The 18,950-nt window shown below is 45.1% G+C and overlaps 1 protein-coding gene across 6 annotated transcripts in view; it reads right to left on the reverse strand.

Annotated features, from left to right (window-relative positions):
* The window catches only part of DAB1 (DAB adaptor protein 1), a 419,471-nt gene that overhangs the window by 26,350 nt on the left and 374,171 nt on the right, over window positions 1-18,950 (reverse strand). For 4 of the 6 annotated variants that reach the window (XM_032607142.1, XM_032607170.1, XM_032607152.1 and 1 more), the window contains exons 8-11: window positions 9,165-9,215; window positions 9,026-9,073; window positions 4,633-4,695; window positions 2,253-2,361 (exon numbers count right to left, since the gene is read on the reverse strand). In XM_032607142.1, coding sequence (XP_032463033.1) covers window positions 2,253-2,361; window positions 4,633-4,695; window positions 9,026-9,073; window positions 9,165-9,215 — 271 coding nt within the window. The remainder of the gene's footprint in view (window positions 1-2,252; window positions 2,362-4,632; window positions 4,696-9,025; window positions 9,074-9,164; window positions 9,216-18,950) is intronic. The other 2 variants (XM_032607160.1, XM_032607180.1) reach the window with 2 other exon arrangements.

Here is an 18,950-nt window from a genome sequence, read left to right on the forward strand (position 1 = left end):
GATTTTTAAGGCCGGTTAAGGGAGGAAGACGGCAGACAGTTTAACACCAGCTGAAGCCCAGTTTTGTTTCTCAGCATAGCCGAAGTAGAGTAAGAGCGGCAAAAATACGCTAACTGAAATTAATTTTAGACTTACTTTCTAAAAATTAAAATCTTGGAGGTAATCTATCTTTTTTTTTTTTTTTTTTTTTAGCAGCTGAAGAAGCAGAATCTGAATGTGAAGTGGTTTATCCACAGTTTGCAACACAGCTGGTCCACTACAAGACCGCAAAATCCAGGCCTTCAAAGCTCTGGCTGGGGGGAGGGCCCAGAGCAGTGGAGGCAGGTTCTCAGGCATTTTAGTCAAATGTTAGGGCTGGGGGGCTTCCCTGGTGGCGCAGTGGTTGAGAGTCCGCCTGCCGATGCAGGGGACACGGGTTCGTGCCCCGGTCCGGGAAGATCCCACATGCTGGGGAGCGGCTGGGCCCGTGAGCCATGGCCGCTGAGCCTGCGCGTCCGGAGCCTGTGCTCCGCAACGGGAGAGGCCACAGCAGTGAGAGTCCCGCGTACAGCAAAAAAAAAAAAAATGTTAGGGCTGGAATTGCATCCAGCCTCTCTGACTCACAGAGAAGGGGATGGGGGAGGGGCCGGGCCATTTCTCCACCTGGAGTACCCTTGATCCAGATGCCCTCCTGGCTCACATCACACTCCACCTGACCACAACCTCCATTCACACCTGCCCTGCTCCACATTTCCTTCTGTCCATACCACTGATCATTTTCTAGGATTATGTTAAGGTACTTATTTTTATGTTGCTGTCCATCTCCCCAGTAGAAAGTAAGCTCTCTGTAGCCAGGGGTCTGTGTCTTTGGTATTCACTGACACACCCCAGACACCTAGAATAGGACCTGGCCCATAGTTGAGTACTGAGTGGATATTTGTGGAATGAACATGCCTAAAAATGAGTAAGTTTGGTGCCGTCAGATAGTGGGGACAAAGCATGGTTATTCTGGATACAAGGCTGACGGAAGGTGGTACATTTCTGAAAAACTGTTATTCTTATTTAAAATGACAGATTCAATAACACTATTCCCAAGGACATTTTAATATCCATTTTAGGTAGAGAAATTCATTGCCACTGTTCCATTTTAGGGGTGGGTAAAACAGATTTGATTGGAAAGCTTAGCAATTAAAGACATTTCTAGGCTACCTATAGATTCTCAACTGTAAGTCAGACCCAGTGGCTATCAACCTCTGTTGCTTCTAGAAGTTCATAATGATCCCTCAGCTCATACTACTTTGGAACAGAGTATGAATTTTTAATTTCACTTTGAGTAACAGCAAGGTTTATATTTGGTGGCAAGAATTTGTTTCTAATGCTGTGTAATTAAAAGTAATTATTTATAGAAGAATGCAAGAAATTTGTATTCTGAAATATTCAAACTCTGTCATTTATATAAATAAAGTAGAAAAAGAAAGATAAAGCCACAGATTTCAAATATGTAGTTAAAGAAAAAAAGTCTTTAAGGATGTTTTTGCCTTAAAGACTTTGCTTTTTGCCATGTATGCAAAAGGCAGAACTAATACCACCTTTGTCCATGTTCAGGTAGAGTGGGCCAGCTACACGGAGTGCCTGATGCCATGGAAACAAGATGCCTCAGACCCCACCAATTTGCACCTGCAACACTATTACTATATATATTTTTACCCTGTTGTAGAAGTATGCATTATATATATATATTTTTAAAGAATATTTGGAGTATAGAACAAACGCTCTTTAAATCACTAAGAGCCCCATTACAATTCACTGTTAGCAGTTTGTTCTGTCTCCTAGGTGTTTCCCTTTGCATGGGGAACCTCCTCTTCTTTAAGCCTCCACCAATAAGGCAGATCTCTTCTATCCATCAGATCTCTAGAGGTCTGCAGAGCACAGACTCACACCTCCCCCACCTTCCCTCCATCTGGCTGAGCTGGACAGTACAAATCAGGATTTGCACTGATTTGCATGGTTATGTGTGCACCAAGCTCCCCAAAGCTATACACCTGGAATCTTGACCTTTCAGGTGCAAGACATGAGTGATTTCCAGACTGCAGCATCCCAGAGCTTTGTGAACATACCACCCCCCTGCCCATGGCAGTTTCTCAATGTCACCTGAGGAGTCACAAGGACAGAATGGTGGTCCCACAGGTGTCTGGCATAATCTGGCAGTGGTTCAGTCAACCCTTTCTCCTTCTTGGTGGGTGGAGGCAGAAGGAAGGTGGAAGAGGACTTACCTGAGGGTACAGCAGCAGTGCCGAAAGGTACAGAACCAAACATGTCTGCACTCGCCGGAAGTGTCTGAGATGAAGACGGGATAAAGGCATCACCTGGAGTTGCAGGAGTCTGTCAGACAGAGAAGGACAGGGGTGCGTGAGGCCCCTGGGAGACCTGGCTCAGTGCTAATCAGGACGGGAAGCAGCAGGCAGTGCTACAGAAGCAAGCCCTGGTCCGGGTCACTCACTGTGGCAGGCAGACCATGAGCTGGTTATAAAGACTATAAAATGGGAAAAACAATACCCACCTCTAGAGCTGCAGAGAAGCTTAAATGAGATCATGCATTTCAAACACTTAGTACCTACCACACAGAGGCACATAGTAGGTGCTCAGCAAATGCTGGCCAGTATCATGACTATTTAGTTTGAGCCCCTACCCTTTGAGGGTGTTTTTGGGCCCTCAAATTATCCCATAATATCTTTCACCCTTCAGAAATGGTCAATTCAAAGTGACATACACTCACTCAGGACCTACTGCGTGCCCAGCTCAAGGCTGTCACTTAATACATGGCCAATAAACAGATGTTGACTAAATAAACAAATAAAGATTAGCAAGTAGAATAGAGACCCTTAGAGGGTCCTGGTGCCTCCCAGAATCCTGCCTGAACCTTCACTTGCAAAAAGAAGCAAATGTTCTCAAGAAGATGATAAAAAAAAAAGCAGCTACAAACTCTAAAGCCTGGCCCATGCTGGAATTCCAGAAAGGCCTGCTGCATGGACTACTGGGTAAGGTGAGGCTACTGAGATAAAAACATGGGTACTAGCTTTTTCAAAGGTCCACACCCATTTATAGAAGCCTTTTGCCTATAGAGTATGCCTATTCGATGCCATAATATGCTTATTTTCTTCCCGTTGGAATAGATTGGAGCAAGCAATTAATCCTGAAACCATGGCAATTAGACAAGGCCATTTTTAGACTAGCAGCTTGCAGGAGGCACAGGCATTGTTCTGAGGGTTATTAAATACCCATTTGGACAGCACTTGGGTTTAGGGCCAGAAACACAGCCATGAGCTGCTGCGTTAAGCCCTTTAAAACACAATCAATGTCATTCTCTTTTTTCTGGTGTGACCTTGGGTGAGTCGCATGCCCTCTCTGGAACTCAGTTTGCTCATCTGTAAAATGAAGAGGCTAAGGTTAGACAGTCTCTCCAGACCTTTCTAGCTCCATGGCCCCGTGGTTCAGACATGCGGCAGTTCCCCCTGGGATGGAGGAGAGACTCTCTAGACTGTCCAGCTTCCCTGGAGACAGGAGCTGCTGTCCCCTCCTTCACAGCTGCTCTGGGCACCAGGCGTTCGGAGCAGAGCAGCTGTGTCTAGATTCCCTGGTGGCAGCTATGGGCAGCAGGCTCTCATGCCATCTGTCCTCAGCGGTGAGGTTACAGCCATTTCTCCGTGAGGTGCAGCTAGTCAATGACCCATAGCACCATCCCTGGGTTTGTGCAACTGTGCGGTGCCTGGAGGAGCCGCCCCCTCCCAGCAGCTTCAGCTGGTGCAGCTGTGCCTGCCTGCTCTCCGCCCACCTCCGGGGGGCGGGCAGGGGAGGAGCTGGAAGGGCCAGTTTGGCATTTTTCTCTGCAGTGGCTGCAGGGTTGCCTCTGAATGCCTCCAGTTCTCAAAGCACTTGGATTCTATTTTGCTTCGGTTTTCATTCTTTTTTTTTTTTTCCTTTTCCTTTTCAAGTGAGGGCTCCCTGCAATCTCTACCCCAGTGCAAGCAATGACTGAGATACTGTGGCTGAAACTAGAGCTGGGGATCCAAAGCTTCATGAGCTCAGCGAAGCCAGCAGGCAGGTGGGAAGGGAGGAGGAAATGAAAAGAAGATGGAGAGGGGAAGAAAAGAAGGAAACGAGAGAGGAGAGGGCAGAAAGGGCCGGGGGGAGAAGATGCTTCCTTTACCGGGCTGACCACCTGGCTTCCTTTACTGTGTGGGAGCTGGGTAGGAGATGACAAATGCCTCATCGGGTCTGCTGTCCTGTGGAGTTTCTTGCCCATATTCCCAGCTAGACCATGTGTTCCTTGCAGGCAGGGATCACATCCCGTTCCTGTCTCTCTCCACTGCCCAGCATAACAGCAAGAACCCCAGTGATAGCCTGTAATTGCTGATGCATGATCTCATTTATTTCTCAAAACAGAGCATGTATCATAATCCCTTTTTTAAAAAAAATAGCAGAGGAAATTGAGGTTTAGAATTGTTAGTAAATTTGCCCAAATCACACAGCTTGAAAGAGTCCAAGTTGAAATGCACCAGTAGCCTCTTTTACCCAAAGCCCATATTTTTGTCACCATGCGACTGAAGAAGGAAAAGAAAGAGATGCAGGGCTCTGAGGGAAGTGCATACTTACGGGGGGAGAGGTTATATCAGGAGGGGTGGACATGTCCCCAAAAAGTTCTAACTGGGTCACAGCCTGAAAAGAAAAAAAGATAATGGTGTCATTACAAGGGGAACGGATGCTGTGGGCATTGCTTTAAAAAATTTTGATTTGAGGACACACGTTTCTTTTTCATCATGACTATATAAACAATAAACCCAGTTGGTCATTATGATACCTCTTGATCCCAAAGACAACATCTCGGGTGTAGCCAGAATCAATTATGGCTTCAGTGTGTCCGGCTGTTTATCTGGGCTTAGTCAAGCAGATCTGGGTTTAGCCACCTTGCTTAGGCAATAATAATGCCACTTTTACATATTTACCATCCAATGCCAACACTGTTTCTCTTCTCCAGGAGACAAAGGCAAGACACAGTCTCACCATCTGCTTTCTTTTCATGACTGTATCCACATGTACAAAATGCCTTTCACGTATCAAGTATAGCAAGTCACCACTTCATGGCCACTTCTCAGTAAATACTCCTAATAATAATGACCCTGAGAGGTATGAATCCTCATCCCCATTTTCACAAATGAATAAATTGAGTCTCACAGAGGTCACCTCAAGGTCACCCGGGCCATGACTTGAATTTTCTGCATACAGAGCAGGCAGCCAAATGACAGTCCCCGAAAGAATCCATCTTTAAGATAAAAAATGTAGTCGGAGGAGAAGAAAACATATCATTTAATACCAGGAAGGGCATCAAAAACAACCCAGTATATATACACTATTAATCATTCCGAGGGGCTCCATCACTGTAGACACTGCATCAACTACATCCCCATCCATCAGACGACAGTGTCTGAGCGAGGCCGGCCAGAGCAGTGGGAGAAGCCCCTGAAGACACACGTAGAAATTAATCTAAATACACTTCCAGCTTCAGAGTCTGCAGGGAGTCTGTGGTCGGCAATCAAACGGCCTGACTTAAAGGACATAATCATGTGTTTTGTGCAAATCTGCCCACTGCAAAAAAAAAATACTTTCTGCTCGTCTTCGGATTTTAAGTGATAGTTTCTAATTGGGGGAACCTAAAAACACCACCCAACCGAAAGGACAGGGAGAGTCTGCCTGTCTGCCAGGTAGGACCCCTGCCCTCGAAATCTGTTCTAACCAGGCAAGGCAGGAGCTCCACGATTCACACAAAGAGAGGGACATTCTCTGTTACTGACAAATGTGTGAGCTCTGGGCCCAGGAAAAGTCCCATCCCCGGGGATGTATCTGAGCTCTCCCACTGCCAACCTCTGCAATTCCTCACGGCCACTGTTCCCTCATCTGGACATTGGAGATAATGTCCAGATAATACCTCCTTTGCAGATTTACTGACAATATTACTAGCAGGATTTTGAAGTTTGGGCAAGCCTGGTGAAAAAGGCACAAAAGATTCTTTTCGCTGAAAGTCAAGTAGCTTAGTCTGGTTAACTCACTTTCAACTCTTCCCCTTAAGCTTTCAGATTGAATGAACGATGCGTGGCACACAATAGGGCCCTATACGTATTCACTTCCCTCCCAGCTACATAATATGTTTTTTTTTTCCGTACACGTTGGACTGTGAGGTGTTAGGCACTGTGCTGGGTGCTCGGAACATAATGATGAGAAATGACAAGTCCCAGCCTGCAGGGAGCTTACAGTCTGGTGGGGACGATCCATAGATATAGATTGTAAAACTTGCTTGTTTTCGGGAAGGCTTCTTTAGCATGTGAACAATAGTTTATATTATTTGATGAAATGATGCCAATCCTTAGGCTCTCTCCCAAACCCACAAAAGGCGTAATTCTATTTAAACCATTCAAGGGAAGCTTCTGGGCTTCCTGGTCCTTGGGACTCAAAGCTTTGCAAATGGCCCACAACTATTTTCAGTGGTAGGAAAATATTAAAATGAAGTTAATAATTAAGTCGCACAATTTACATTTCAAATGTGTTGAACTCGTGGCACACTTTCACTAACATCATAAATATAATTTATTGGCTAATTTTCTCCTTAAGCACAACTTTTAAAATAACCTTCATTCTTGAGCTACAGACTTTCCTCCTGCCAGATGACTTCCACTCAAGGATTAAACAAGAAAAAAACATGCAGAGGCATTAAACATAGATTGGTATTTCATTCCATTGGATTTGCTGCTTAAATAGAACCTTGAGTTAATTAAATTTTATAGAAAAAGGGGATTCTTAGGCCATAAAATTAAAAATAATTCTAATAACCATATGTGATTGAGAATCTGGACTAATGTCTATTTTCACAGGCCCTCTCCCCAAGTTAACCCTAGTTGTTTCATTTATAGCTTAATAAGCCATGTTCCGTCTGATAATATTGTTGTAATTAATCACTTTAACGGCCTCATGAGAATAAAACTAACCATTCACATTTGTAAAACACTTTATAGTTTACAACACGTTTTCTGATACAGTACGCTCATGTTGGACGCTCCCTGAGCCCTGTGAAGTCGGCAGCCCAGGAATCTCTCTCGCTCTCTCTAGTTTGCAGATAAGCTATAACAGAGGCCTGGAGGTTAAGTGACTTGCCTCTGACTGGTCAGCTAAAAGAAGCTGGGCTTGACCCACAGACCAGCCAGCATCTTGTTTATCCATCAGTCCCTTTACCAAGCCCTAGGTAGCCTTCCTTCAAGGTAGAAGTCCAGCCCCACAATATTCTCTAACCAGAAGCCAGGGTTCCCACGAGTCCTGCCATGACACACATCCATCTGAAGAAGTCATCTCCAAGGTCAGCTCCAGATTCCTCCTCGCCTTCCCATTCCTGGCCCTTCGGATGTCTTCAGGTAGAGACAATGGTTGTCAATGGCAGATTCTGCCCCTTCTTTAGGCCCTGGGCGTCCTCCAGGGTAAGCAGAGTGACCCTGGAAGCTGCCAAGGCCAGTGAAGGGGTTGAGGAGGAGCTTGGCTGTTGAGGGGGGAGCCCCTCGGTGTCTCCATCAGGCACGTCCCCTTCCCCCACAAGCCATCCTCTGATACGAACAAATGATGGTTTTCCAATAACATCTGGAGTGCTGTACAACCTCTTTCAGGGTTAGACCCCTGGTCCTTCTTTCCGCTAGCCCATTGCAACTAGACTCCTAGGTCCCTCCTGTAGAGAAGTTCTGAAAGTGCCACTGATGAAGGCAGAGGTGCCCTTGACTGGCCCCCAAGACATATTCACACAGACCCACTCCTGTTCTGACATCAGGTACTCCTTCGTTCAGGACAAGTATGTAGCGCCTACTGTACATCAGCTACTGTGCCAAGAGCAGGGGATACAGGGATGAGTAGGGCATGTTCCTGTTCTGAGTCTCATGAGCTGCCTGTTCTATGGGAAGACAGACCTATAGACAGAGAAGCACCCGGGGCTCACGAAAGGAGGGGCTGCCTCAGGGCCTTTGCACACGCTCCTTCTCTGACCTAGATCACTCATTCCCTCCCCCATTGCCTTTCCCACCCATCCTCCAGGACACAGATTAGAGGACTTTATTTCTTCCTGGGAAGTGTTTCCTAACTCAATTTGTACCCCAAATTCCATTGCCTCAAACAGCTTATGTGAGACTCTCAGAACAGTGGTTGTCAGCCTTGGGTGTACATAAGGGAAAAATATGGATGCCTGGTTCCCACCCCTTGAGGTTCTGAATTAGTTGGTTTGAGGTACAGTCTAGTAACTGAAACTTTAAAATCTCTCAAGGTGATTCTAATTGGCAGCCCAGATTAGAACCCCTGTCCTAGAGGCTTCCCAAATGCCCTGTACTCAGGGGTGACAACGTTCACCGGCCTATGTATTAACCAATCTGAATAAACACTGGCTGCAAACCAGTACACTTATTCCAGGCTAGACCGACCAAATAGCAGCCTTGCCTGGTTTTAATCTCCACAGGTGGACCGAGCACATCCCGTTTACATGTCTGAATCCCCACTATACTACATTATACTACACTATACTATGCTCCCCTACCCTACCCTTCTCTACTGACCCCACCCTCTCCTCTCCTATGCTATGCCATGTCGCACTGTGTTATACTTAGAGCTCCCTGAGAATGGGGGTTGTGTCTTCCTCTCTATTGCATCTCTAGCATCTATCAGAACACCTAGGACACGTCAGGAGACTGAAAAATATTTGTTGAATGAAATGAAGGGGTGTCACGTCCTCTCCGACACACACTCCTTCTCTTTCTCTCTCATGCGCGCAAGCACGCACACACACATACCCATGCCCCGACTCTTCTCCTTCATCGCGGGGCCCACCAGGAGTCTCCTGGGAACATCAGGATAGGCAGGCACTGGAGCAGAGCAGAGCGCCTGCCATTCCTGCAGGAGGGTGAGGATGCATGGAATGGATGAGAATGCCCAGAGCAACCCTCATTTCACAAGAGCCTGGACGCCTTACCTTTGTTGCCTCAAAAATCTCATCAAAGTCCATCGGCAGTTTTCTGTTCTGTAAGCACAAGGCATGACTTATGAGCATGGAATGAGCGATGGGACAATGACATGAAACAGTTAATCAGGTCGGGCCCTCTCACACTTACAGGGGTCGCCACTGCAAACCGTTCTTCAAAATCTTCAAACGTACAGCTGTTCTGAAAGCGTAAGGGATGATGAATGAGGATGAAGTGAATGACGTACAAATGACATGGGTTTATGAGTTTAATGATGACGGGATCTGGTTTACACTCCTGTGGTCTCAGGAGGTGGGAGCTGTTGCTAACGTACTGTGAAAACTCTAGAATATGCTCCCAGCATATGATAAAGCACGGGCCTGACGAGGAAATACAAGCAATGGGGAGTTTGTAAGTTTAAAGTCCATCTTCCTTAAATTACAGCCCTGACTCGACCAGTCTCAACAGTGGAAGCAGATAAGAGCATGATGTTTACCCTTGAGATTTTTGCTCTAAAAAGAAAAAGTGTTATCGGGTGTTTCAGCCAAACTTAGTTAACTTGGAGCAGTCTGTGAACAGCAGGTTTTATAAGTGCCTTTGTGCATGCGGCCTTTTCTGCTTGAAATGCTCTTCTCAGCCTTGCAAGCCCAAAGCTCACCCAATTCCTCAAACCCAGCTGAAAGGCCACCTCTTCCACGAAGCTTTCCTTGGTCCCCTAGGCTGAAAACCATCCTCCGAGAGCAACAGCGCATCGCTTGTGCCCACTACACGGTGAACTCCCTGAAGCAGGGACCACGATGCATTTGTTCTTGAATCCCTAGCAGATCGCAGGGGATCGGGCTTGAAAATGTATGAACAAATGCGCGCTACTAAGAACAGCTGGTAGTTGACCAAACCTAATTGTTTTGATAATTTTTTTGTTTTGTTGTTTATAACTGTTGAGAGCTTTGCTAAACCGCTCCATAATATTGCTGCCTAAGTATCCACTTTGTGTGGCCAAGCGGCCTGCACGGGCCTTGAACTGACACTAGCCTCTCCAGCGAAGCAGGCCCTAGATAACAACCCACAGAGTCACAAATCAATGTCAGTTTCTGATATGACCATCCTAACAGCCCTTATGATCACACTCTCCCCAGCCTCCCAGGGCCTTCCTTTATGTACCCCTTAGATAAGATTCCTTTGACACTTAACAAAACCCTGCTTTTTTTTGTTTGAATTGACCAATCTGGCCTCAGGCTGGGAACCCTAATAAAGGCAAGTGCCCAGGTCCTGCTTTGCTCTCTGCCTGCATCCTGCCCTGACCGCCCCTCATGCCCCTTCCTCTAGGAACTGAGAGTAATAAACTTCTCTATTTCAATTCCCTGGTGGTCTTTCGCTGAACCCTGGCTCACCATCCGACAACACCCCAGGGCTTTACTTAACCAATGTTAATTTAACAAAGTCACAACATTAATACATATTAGTATGTATAACATCTCTATATATATACACGTGTATTTTTTCTTTTTCCCTTTCTTCCTTCCTTCTTTCCTCCCTCCCTCCCTCCCTCCCTCTCTCCCTCTCTTTCTTTCTTTCTTGGCTGCGTCCAGTCTTAGTTGCGGCAGGCGGGATCTTCACCGCAGTGCGGGCTTCTCTCTAGTTGTGGCGCATAGCTTTTCTCTTCTCTAGTTGTGGCGTGGGGTCCAGAGCGCGTGGGCTCTGTAGTTTGTGGCACTCGGGCTCGCTCTTTGCGGCGAGCGAGCTCAGTAGTTGTGGCGCGTGGGCTTAGTTGCAGCATGTGGGATCTTAGTTCCCTGACCAGGGATCAAACCCGCATCCCCAGCAGTGGAAGGCAGATTCTTTACCACTGGACCGCCAGGGACGTCCCTGTATACATATATTTTTTTTTTTTTTTTTTTTTGAGGTATGCGGGCCTCTCACTGTGGTGGCCTCTCCCGTTGCGGAGCACAGGCTCTGGACGCGCAGGCTCAGCAGCCATGGCCCACGGGCCCAGCCGCTCCGCGGCATGTGGGATCCTCCCAGACCGGGGCACGAACCCGTGTCCCCTGCATCGGCAGGCGGACTCTCAACCACTGCGCCACCAGGGAAGCCCTACATATATTTTTAATGCCCATGTTTTGGTCTACACTTCCAGGCTAATTACACGTTGGGTGACTTCCAAGCAGTGTAACATTAATATAAATCTGAAATATTGACATTAAATTGGAGTTACTATGCTTGAACAGAAATGCATTGTTTCCAAATTTTGAGGAGAGCTTCCTGTTGGCCATGGAGGAGTGGAGAAACCACCAGCCATGATCACTTTCACTCTGACTGTAGCAAACGTGACTGTACATCACTCAGCCCCAGTTACAGGGTCGCAGAGCAGAGCAGGAAAACCCACATGCCCGTACCTACCGCAGCAGAGCCTTCGGGCCAGACACCAGCAAATTCCATCATCAACCACCTGCTCCCACCAGGCCCTGGCTCGCCAGGGGTCAACAGTGGCCAAGAGAAGAGGAGGAAGGACCACATCAGATAACCACTTTAATAATCATCATCATAATAATAATTATTATTATTATTTGGCCAGAGACAGGGAGACAATATTAGTTTAAGTGATCCTGTAACCTACGGTGTGGCCTGAGAGGTTAAGGTTATGCTGCTACATCCTTTATAAATCTCACACTTCTAAGGATTTATGGCACAGCCCCTACCAACTAGCTCTGGGTCATAACTTTTAATAAAAACATTTTTTAGTGTCCAAAATCTCATTACATCTGTCCAATATAAAAAAGCAAATGGCTTCAGAGCATGATGGATGAATTAAATAAATTTGAAAAACAGCCGGTGGGAGAGTCTCATAAAAGCCCCACCACATAATGAAAATGTGTGAGGACAGCCAGCACTGGTGTGAGTCCGTCACTTTGCTGGTGACAGAAGAGGGGGCTTTTGGTGAGGGGTGGGGCTGGGCTGTGAGGAGGCGATTTCCATAAATTCAGATGGAGATTGGTCTGGACGTGAGAGCAAATGCATCTCTTCGGAGTCACACAAATACGGACTGAATCATGGTTGTGCCCCGTGCTGGCTGTGCGACCCTGGACAAGTCCGTGGGCCCCAGTTTTCTCGTCTTCAAAGTGGGGATGATAATGATAACATCATCTCAGGTTTATGGAGAGGGTTAACTGAGATGTGTGTGCAATGTTTTGGTTGGTGTTTTGCACATAGAGATGTTTATAAATCAGAGCTATTATTAGGATCTTCTCATCCTATTTCTTCTGGCTCTGTTTTGCAATGCAAAGGAACACATTTTTTAATATTAAGAAACTATTACTATATGATATTTGGAAAAAGATAGAAGAAGAAGAAAAAAACATCTTGCGGGAAGCCCCCCTTTAGAAATCACCCCCACTTGAGAGCACGGACCAGATCCTGTGAAAAAGGATGCCCAACACTTCCTGGCCTTAGTCCTGAACCCCTCAGTCCACTGTTGACCCCACCTTCTCCCTCTCCTCCCTCCTGTCTACAGTCTTACCTGAGCATCTTCCCATCTATACCCTTTGTACCTGGAGCTTGTGGTTACCTTCCTGTTTTGATCTTGGCTCAGTCATTTCTTGGAGTTCCTTCCTCCCACCTGGGGTAACCTTCAGTACCACTCTGGGCACTTCAGCCACCCAGTGGGAGACCCCTCCAGCCAGTGCACTTTCTCTCAATTGATTCTCATGGGCAGAACCTGGAACCCATTCCCTAGTCTCCCTGCATCCCCACCTCCTGCTTTACCCACAAATACTACTAGAGTTTTTGTTCATTTACCTTCAAGTCTTTTTTTCCCCCTTATTAGATACATTTCTTACAGTTACTATCATGGCATGCATGCAGCTTTGTATTCTGCTTTTAAAAATTCAATATGAGGAATCGGGCTTCCCTGGTGGCGCAGTGGTTGAGAGTCCGCCTGCCGATGCAGGGGACGCGGGTTCGTGCCCCGGACCGGGAGGATCCCGCATGCCGCGGAGCGGCTGGGCCCGTGAGCCATGGCCGCTGAGCCTGTGCGTCCGGAGCCTGTGCTCCGCAACGGGAGAGGCCACAACAGTGAGAGGCCCGTGTACCACAAAAAATTAAAAAATAAAAAAATTTAAAAAAAAAAAAAAAAAAATTCAATATGAGGAATCAGACTCCCTGACTTCAGACTATACTACAAAGCTACAGTAATCAAGACAATATGGTACTGGCACAAAAACAGAAATATAGGTCAATGGAACAGGATAGAAAGCCCAGAGATAAACCCACGCACCTATGGTCAACTAATCTATGACAAAGAAGGCAAGGATATACAGTGGAGAAAAGACAGTCTCTTCAATAAGTGGTGCTGGGAAAACTGGGCAGCTACATGTAAAAGAATGAAATTAGAACACTCCCTAACACCATACACAAAAATAAACTCAAAATGGATTAAAGACCTAAATGTAAGACAGGACACTCTAAAACTCTTAGAGGAAAACATAGGAAGAACACTCTTTGACATAAATCACAGCAAGGTCTTTTTTGACCCACCTCCTAGAGTAATGGAAATAAAACCAAAAAATAAACAAATGGGACCTAATGAAACTTAAAAGCTTTTGCACACCTAAGGAAACTATAATCAAGATGAAAATACAACCCTCAGAATCGGAGAAAATATTTGCAAACGAATCAACAGACAAAGGATTAATCTCCAAAATATATAAATAGCTCATGCAGCTCAATATTAAAATGGGCAGAAGACCTAAACAGACATTTTTCCAAAGAAGACATATACGGCCAAGAGGCACAGGAAAAGCTGCTCAACATCACTAATTATTAGAGAAATGCAAATCAAAACTACAATGAGGTATCACCTAACACCAGTTAGAATGGGCATCATCAGAAAATCTACAAACAACAAATGCTGGAGAGGGTGTGGAGAAAAGGGAACCCTCTTGCACTGTTTGTGGGAATGTAAGTTGATACAGCTGCTATGGAGAACGGTATGGAGGGTCCTTCAAAAACTAAAAATAGAATGACCATATGACCCAGCAATCCTACTACTAGGCATATACCCAGAGAAAACCATAATTCAAAAAGACACATGCACCCCAACGTTCATTGCAGCCCTATTTACAATAGCCAGGTCATGGAAGCAACCTAAATGCCCATCTACAGACAAATGGATAAAGAAGATGTGGTACATATATACGATGCAATATTAACCATAAAAAAGAATGAAATTGGGTCTTTTTATTCTTTGGCTGGATGGACCCAGAGACTGTCATACAGAGTGAAGTAAGTCAGAAATAGAAAAAATATATATCGTATATTAATGCACATATGTGGAATCTAGAAAAATGGTACAGATGAACCAGTTTGCAAGGCAGAAATAGAGACATAGATGTAGAGAATACACATATGGACACCAAGGGGGTAAAGCGGGGTGGGGAGTAGTGGTGGTGGGATGAAGTGGGAGATTGGGATTGACATATATACACTAATATGCATAAAACAGATAACTAATAAGAACCTGCTGTATAGAAAACAATAAACAAAACTCAATATGACAATCCAATTTACTCACAATTTGAACTTCCAGTGAGGATTTAAAGGAAGAGATTCTCTTGGGTTGTTTTAATACAGTTGTAGCCTGAATCGTCATTAAGACATAGAAATAAAGCTTCCACAGGGAGTTTACTTTCCCATAATCTCTTTGGAGCACTGGGGACACTACTATTGTCCCATAACTGAATAAGGTAACTCTTAAGACCAGACTCATGTTACTCTTGCAGCAAACGTGAGTGGATGAGATGGGACTTGGTGTGAACACGTTAAAAAGGATGAAAACTTATTTATGGCTGCCAAATAAGAAACCTGCAGTGGTTCTCACCCCTGGCTGCACAATGTAATCCTCTGGGGCAGCTTTTACAAAACTTCGCATGCCTGAGCCCTGCATCTAAGACTTGGATTCTACTGGTCTGGGGTGGGGTCCTGGCATCAGTAGGTTCTAAAAGCTCCCCAGGTGATTCTAACAGGCAGCCAGACTTGTGAATCACCATGTTGGGGAATGAACTCTCTGTAGGAATAATTTGTGAAAGTCCTACTGGGAAAACTGAAGGCATCTTGATTGATTACATAATTGATTAATTAATTTCTTCAACAAACATTCCCTGGGTGCTTTCCACTTGCTGTGTCCTGACTAGGCACTGGAGATAACAAAGACAGATAACACTTGGTCCTTGCTCTCTTGAAGCTCAGAGCAGAGCCAGGATATATAATCATTCTAGCATGGGGGGTGGGACAAGAGTGGGGCAGGGAGGGCACAAGGCATGAAGATCTCAACTCAGAACCCAAGCTGATGCTGCAGAAGAATGAATTCAATTATCCATTTAGAAAGCTCAGGAGGAATGGATTAACTTAAGTGATCTGTAACTGCACCAAGGTGGGTACTATTAACACACCTCTTGATTCCAGGCATTTGGACACAGGTGCTGTTGCCTGGTGAGTGATTTAACAATGAAGACATGTGCTAATAAAGACTAATGCCCTCTGGGGTATCTAGGAGTTTATGCTCTCTGTTAGCCAGGAGTAAATAGCCACTTTCCTAATTCTCGGGAGAGGAAAACAGGAAAAGCTCTGTTTGGCAATTGAAGAACAAAGCGGGGGTGGGGGGAGTTGAGATGCAGAGTAGAAAATGTGATGTTAATAAATGATTTCTCCCAAGAGCCGCACTGTCCAACAGAACTCTCTGTGATGATGAAAAGTTGTACACCTGCCCTTCCAACATGGTAGCCAGTGGCTACACGTGGCTATTGAGCCTTCAAATATGGCCTGTGTGAATAATGAATCGCATTTTAAATTTTATTTCATTTTAATTGATATCATTTTAAATAGCCACATGTGACCAGCGGCTACTGTACTGGAGAGCTAAGCTCTAGATAACAGATATTAAAAAACAAAACAAAACAAAACAAAAAAATTCAGCTGACTGGGTGCTTTCTAAACACTAAACATATCCTTTCCTTATATAGTCTCTTCTATTCTTTTAAAGAACACCCTACCTTTGCATTGACCAGAAGGGTTGTCTGGGACAACTGAATTCTTTGCTATGTCTAGACAGTACCGTGAAATCAAATTCAGTTTGCAAAAACAGTAGCCTTCTTCTGGACGTAAGTTTTGTCATTGCCTGGGCTAAGCCAGACCCAGATGTTGGTGGGTTTTTTTTTTTAAAGGAAGTTAAGATTCCTTTAATGGATTTCAAGTGGAAATCCATGGAACCTCATCATCATTCCAACAGAATGGAATCCCCTTTAAGGCCAAACTGTCCCAGCCTACTGGGATTTGGGGCTCAGTGGTCTTGCTGGACTCAAGGCCTTGACCTAACAGAGGAATTTGTGCTGCTTTGTGGATTTGTCCCTGTAATGACTGAGAAGTTGCCCCTAACTACTCAAAGCTGGGCTGCATTTTAGCAGTTAATTGCCCTCCTTCTGCCAGCTACCATTTTAGGAGGGTCCTAAAGGTTGTCTGGAAGGCTAGAGGGTGGAGGGAAATGGTTAGACTTTATAATGAAAGTTACATCTTCCCTTGAAGCGCACACAAGTGTAATATATCTGCTAATCCCTGGGACAATGAAATATTTACATCCAGCTTCCTAAAAATGAAGTTGGTCCTTAAAACAGCCTCCATTTTCCCCTTTTTTATTGTGTTAAGAACACGACATGAGATCTATCTTCTTAACACATTTTACAGTGTACAACACAGTATTTACTGTTAACTGTAGGCACAATCTCTAGGACTTAATCTTCTTGCATAACTAACTTTATACCAATTAAATAGCATCTCCCCACCTCCCTCTCGCCCAGCTGCTGGCAGTCACCGTTCTACTCTCCGCTTCTATGTGTTTGACTACTTTATGGACCTCATATAAGCAGTATCCTGCAGTATTTGCCTTTCTGTGATTGGCTTATTTCACACAGCATAATGTCCTCAAGGTTCAGCCAAGTTGTCACATAAGCAAGGATAGACTTCTTTTTCAGGGCTAAATAATATTCCACTGTATGTATATACCACATTTTCTTTATCCATTCAGCCATCAATGGATATTTAGGTTGAAATGGCCTTTGTTAACATGCAAGAAGAATGTCAGGATGCAGACTGGTGGTAAAAGGAATTTGCTGGTGCTTTATCCAGGGGCATGAGAAAGGTAGATTCCTTGCACGAAGGTGAGGGGGCTAGGTTGACTGGACTGTGCTAACGTGAATGAACAAGGGCAGCTGTGGCTGAGGACTCTGACTCGGGAGTCTTGACCTTCCCAACTTTAACCAGGTCAAGAAAACCAATGTGCTTGCATTTGAAAACAATGGTTGCTTTTAAAGTGAGAAACAATGTTTTTAGGAGAGGCAGGGTGGGGAAGTGGGCAGAGGGATATTAGAAACAGCAGCTTTCACAAGACATGGAAGCAAACTAAATGACCATCGACAGAGGAATGTACATAGATACAATGGAATATTACTCAGCCATAAAAAGAATGAAATAATGCCATTTGCAGCAACATGGATGGACCTAGAGATTATCATACTAAGTGAAGTAAACAAGACAGAGCGAGACATATATGATAACAGTTCTATGTGGAATCTAAAAAAAAGTAATACAAATGAACTTATTTACAAAACAGAAGCAGACTCACAGACTTTGAAAACAAACGTATGGTTACCAAAGGGGAAACGTGGGGAGGGGGATAAATTAGGGGCTTGGGATTAACATAACACACTACTATATATAAAATAGATAATCGACAAGGACCTACTGTATAGCACAGGGAACACAATATTCTGTAATAACCTATATGGGAAACAAATCTGAAAAAGAATGGATATATGTATATGCATAACTGAATCACTTTGCTGTACACCTGAAACTAACACAACATTGTAAATCAGCTATACTCCAACAGCGCTTTCAGTTCAAACTTCTACTGTCATTGGTGTTTCCTCGGGTGAATTCCTTCCTCACTCTGAGCCTCAGTTTTCTCCTCAAGAAACAGGAAGAATAATGCTTACAACATGGGCTCGCTGAGAAGAAGTGGTGAGAAGGTGGATGTACATGAAAAGAATTAGCACAGCAAGTGAGAGAGTAAAATCCCTCTAAGGACGTCAGTTCCCTTTCCAAAAGTACAGAAAGGGAAGGAAGGATGGGAGGGAGGGAGGAAGAAGGGACGAGGGAGAGATGGCTGGGAAAGAGATAGAGAGAGGAGCGAGAGAGGAAACGAAGAGACAGAAGGGAGGAAAGAAAGGAAGAAGAAAGGAAAGGAAAGCCATGGGATTATATGCTTGGTAAGTGAGGGTAGGCGGGTTCCAGGCCATGGCAAAAGTCTGGGAAACACTGGTCCAGGGAAGAAACAAAGTCACCTGGAAGAGAAGCTAAACGTGTGGAATGATTTTCATAGGCCAGACATTGGTCACAGCAGGTTCCCGCTCCTGCATCTTTTCCCCAAGCTTGAACCCTGGCAAGGCTGGACCGTTGTGAAGTGCATCAGCCCCACTGTTCATTCCGTCTACCCCGCACCCTTCTCTTCTCCACTGTCTTCCTTACACCTGTTTCAGAACTCAGTGGGCAACTCTGTGTTTTCACACCTGGGTTTTCTAAAACACATCCCTTATTTTCTTGAAAATACACCTAAGGATGGGGTTGGAGGTGCAATTTGTAGGCTGCTACTGATTATGCGATAAGATACTAAGATCTAAGTCAGCCTGATCTCAGCAACAGTGATAACGGGAAGGAGATGCTGGTGGTGATGCCCAGGAAATGATGGTGTCCGTGTTGAGGGGGGAGCAGCGGTGGGGACACCGATGGCGGTCATAAGCCGTGATAACCCACCACCCGGTCCCTCCACATCAATTAATTGAGCATCTTCGATAAGACACAGCCCTCGTCCTTACATGGCGTGGGGGAGAC

Source organism: Phocoena sinus, chromosome 1 (assembly GCF_008692025.1).
Source record: "Phocoena sinus isolate mPhoSin1 chromosome 1, mPhoSin1.pri, whole genome shotgun sequence".
NCBI classification, from domain to species: Eukaryota; Metazoa; Chordata; class Mammalia; order Artiodactyla; family Phocoenidae; genus Phocoena; species Phocoena sinus.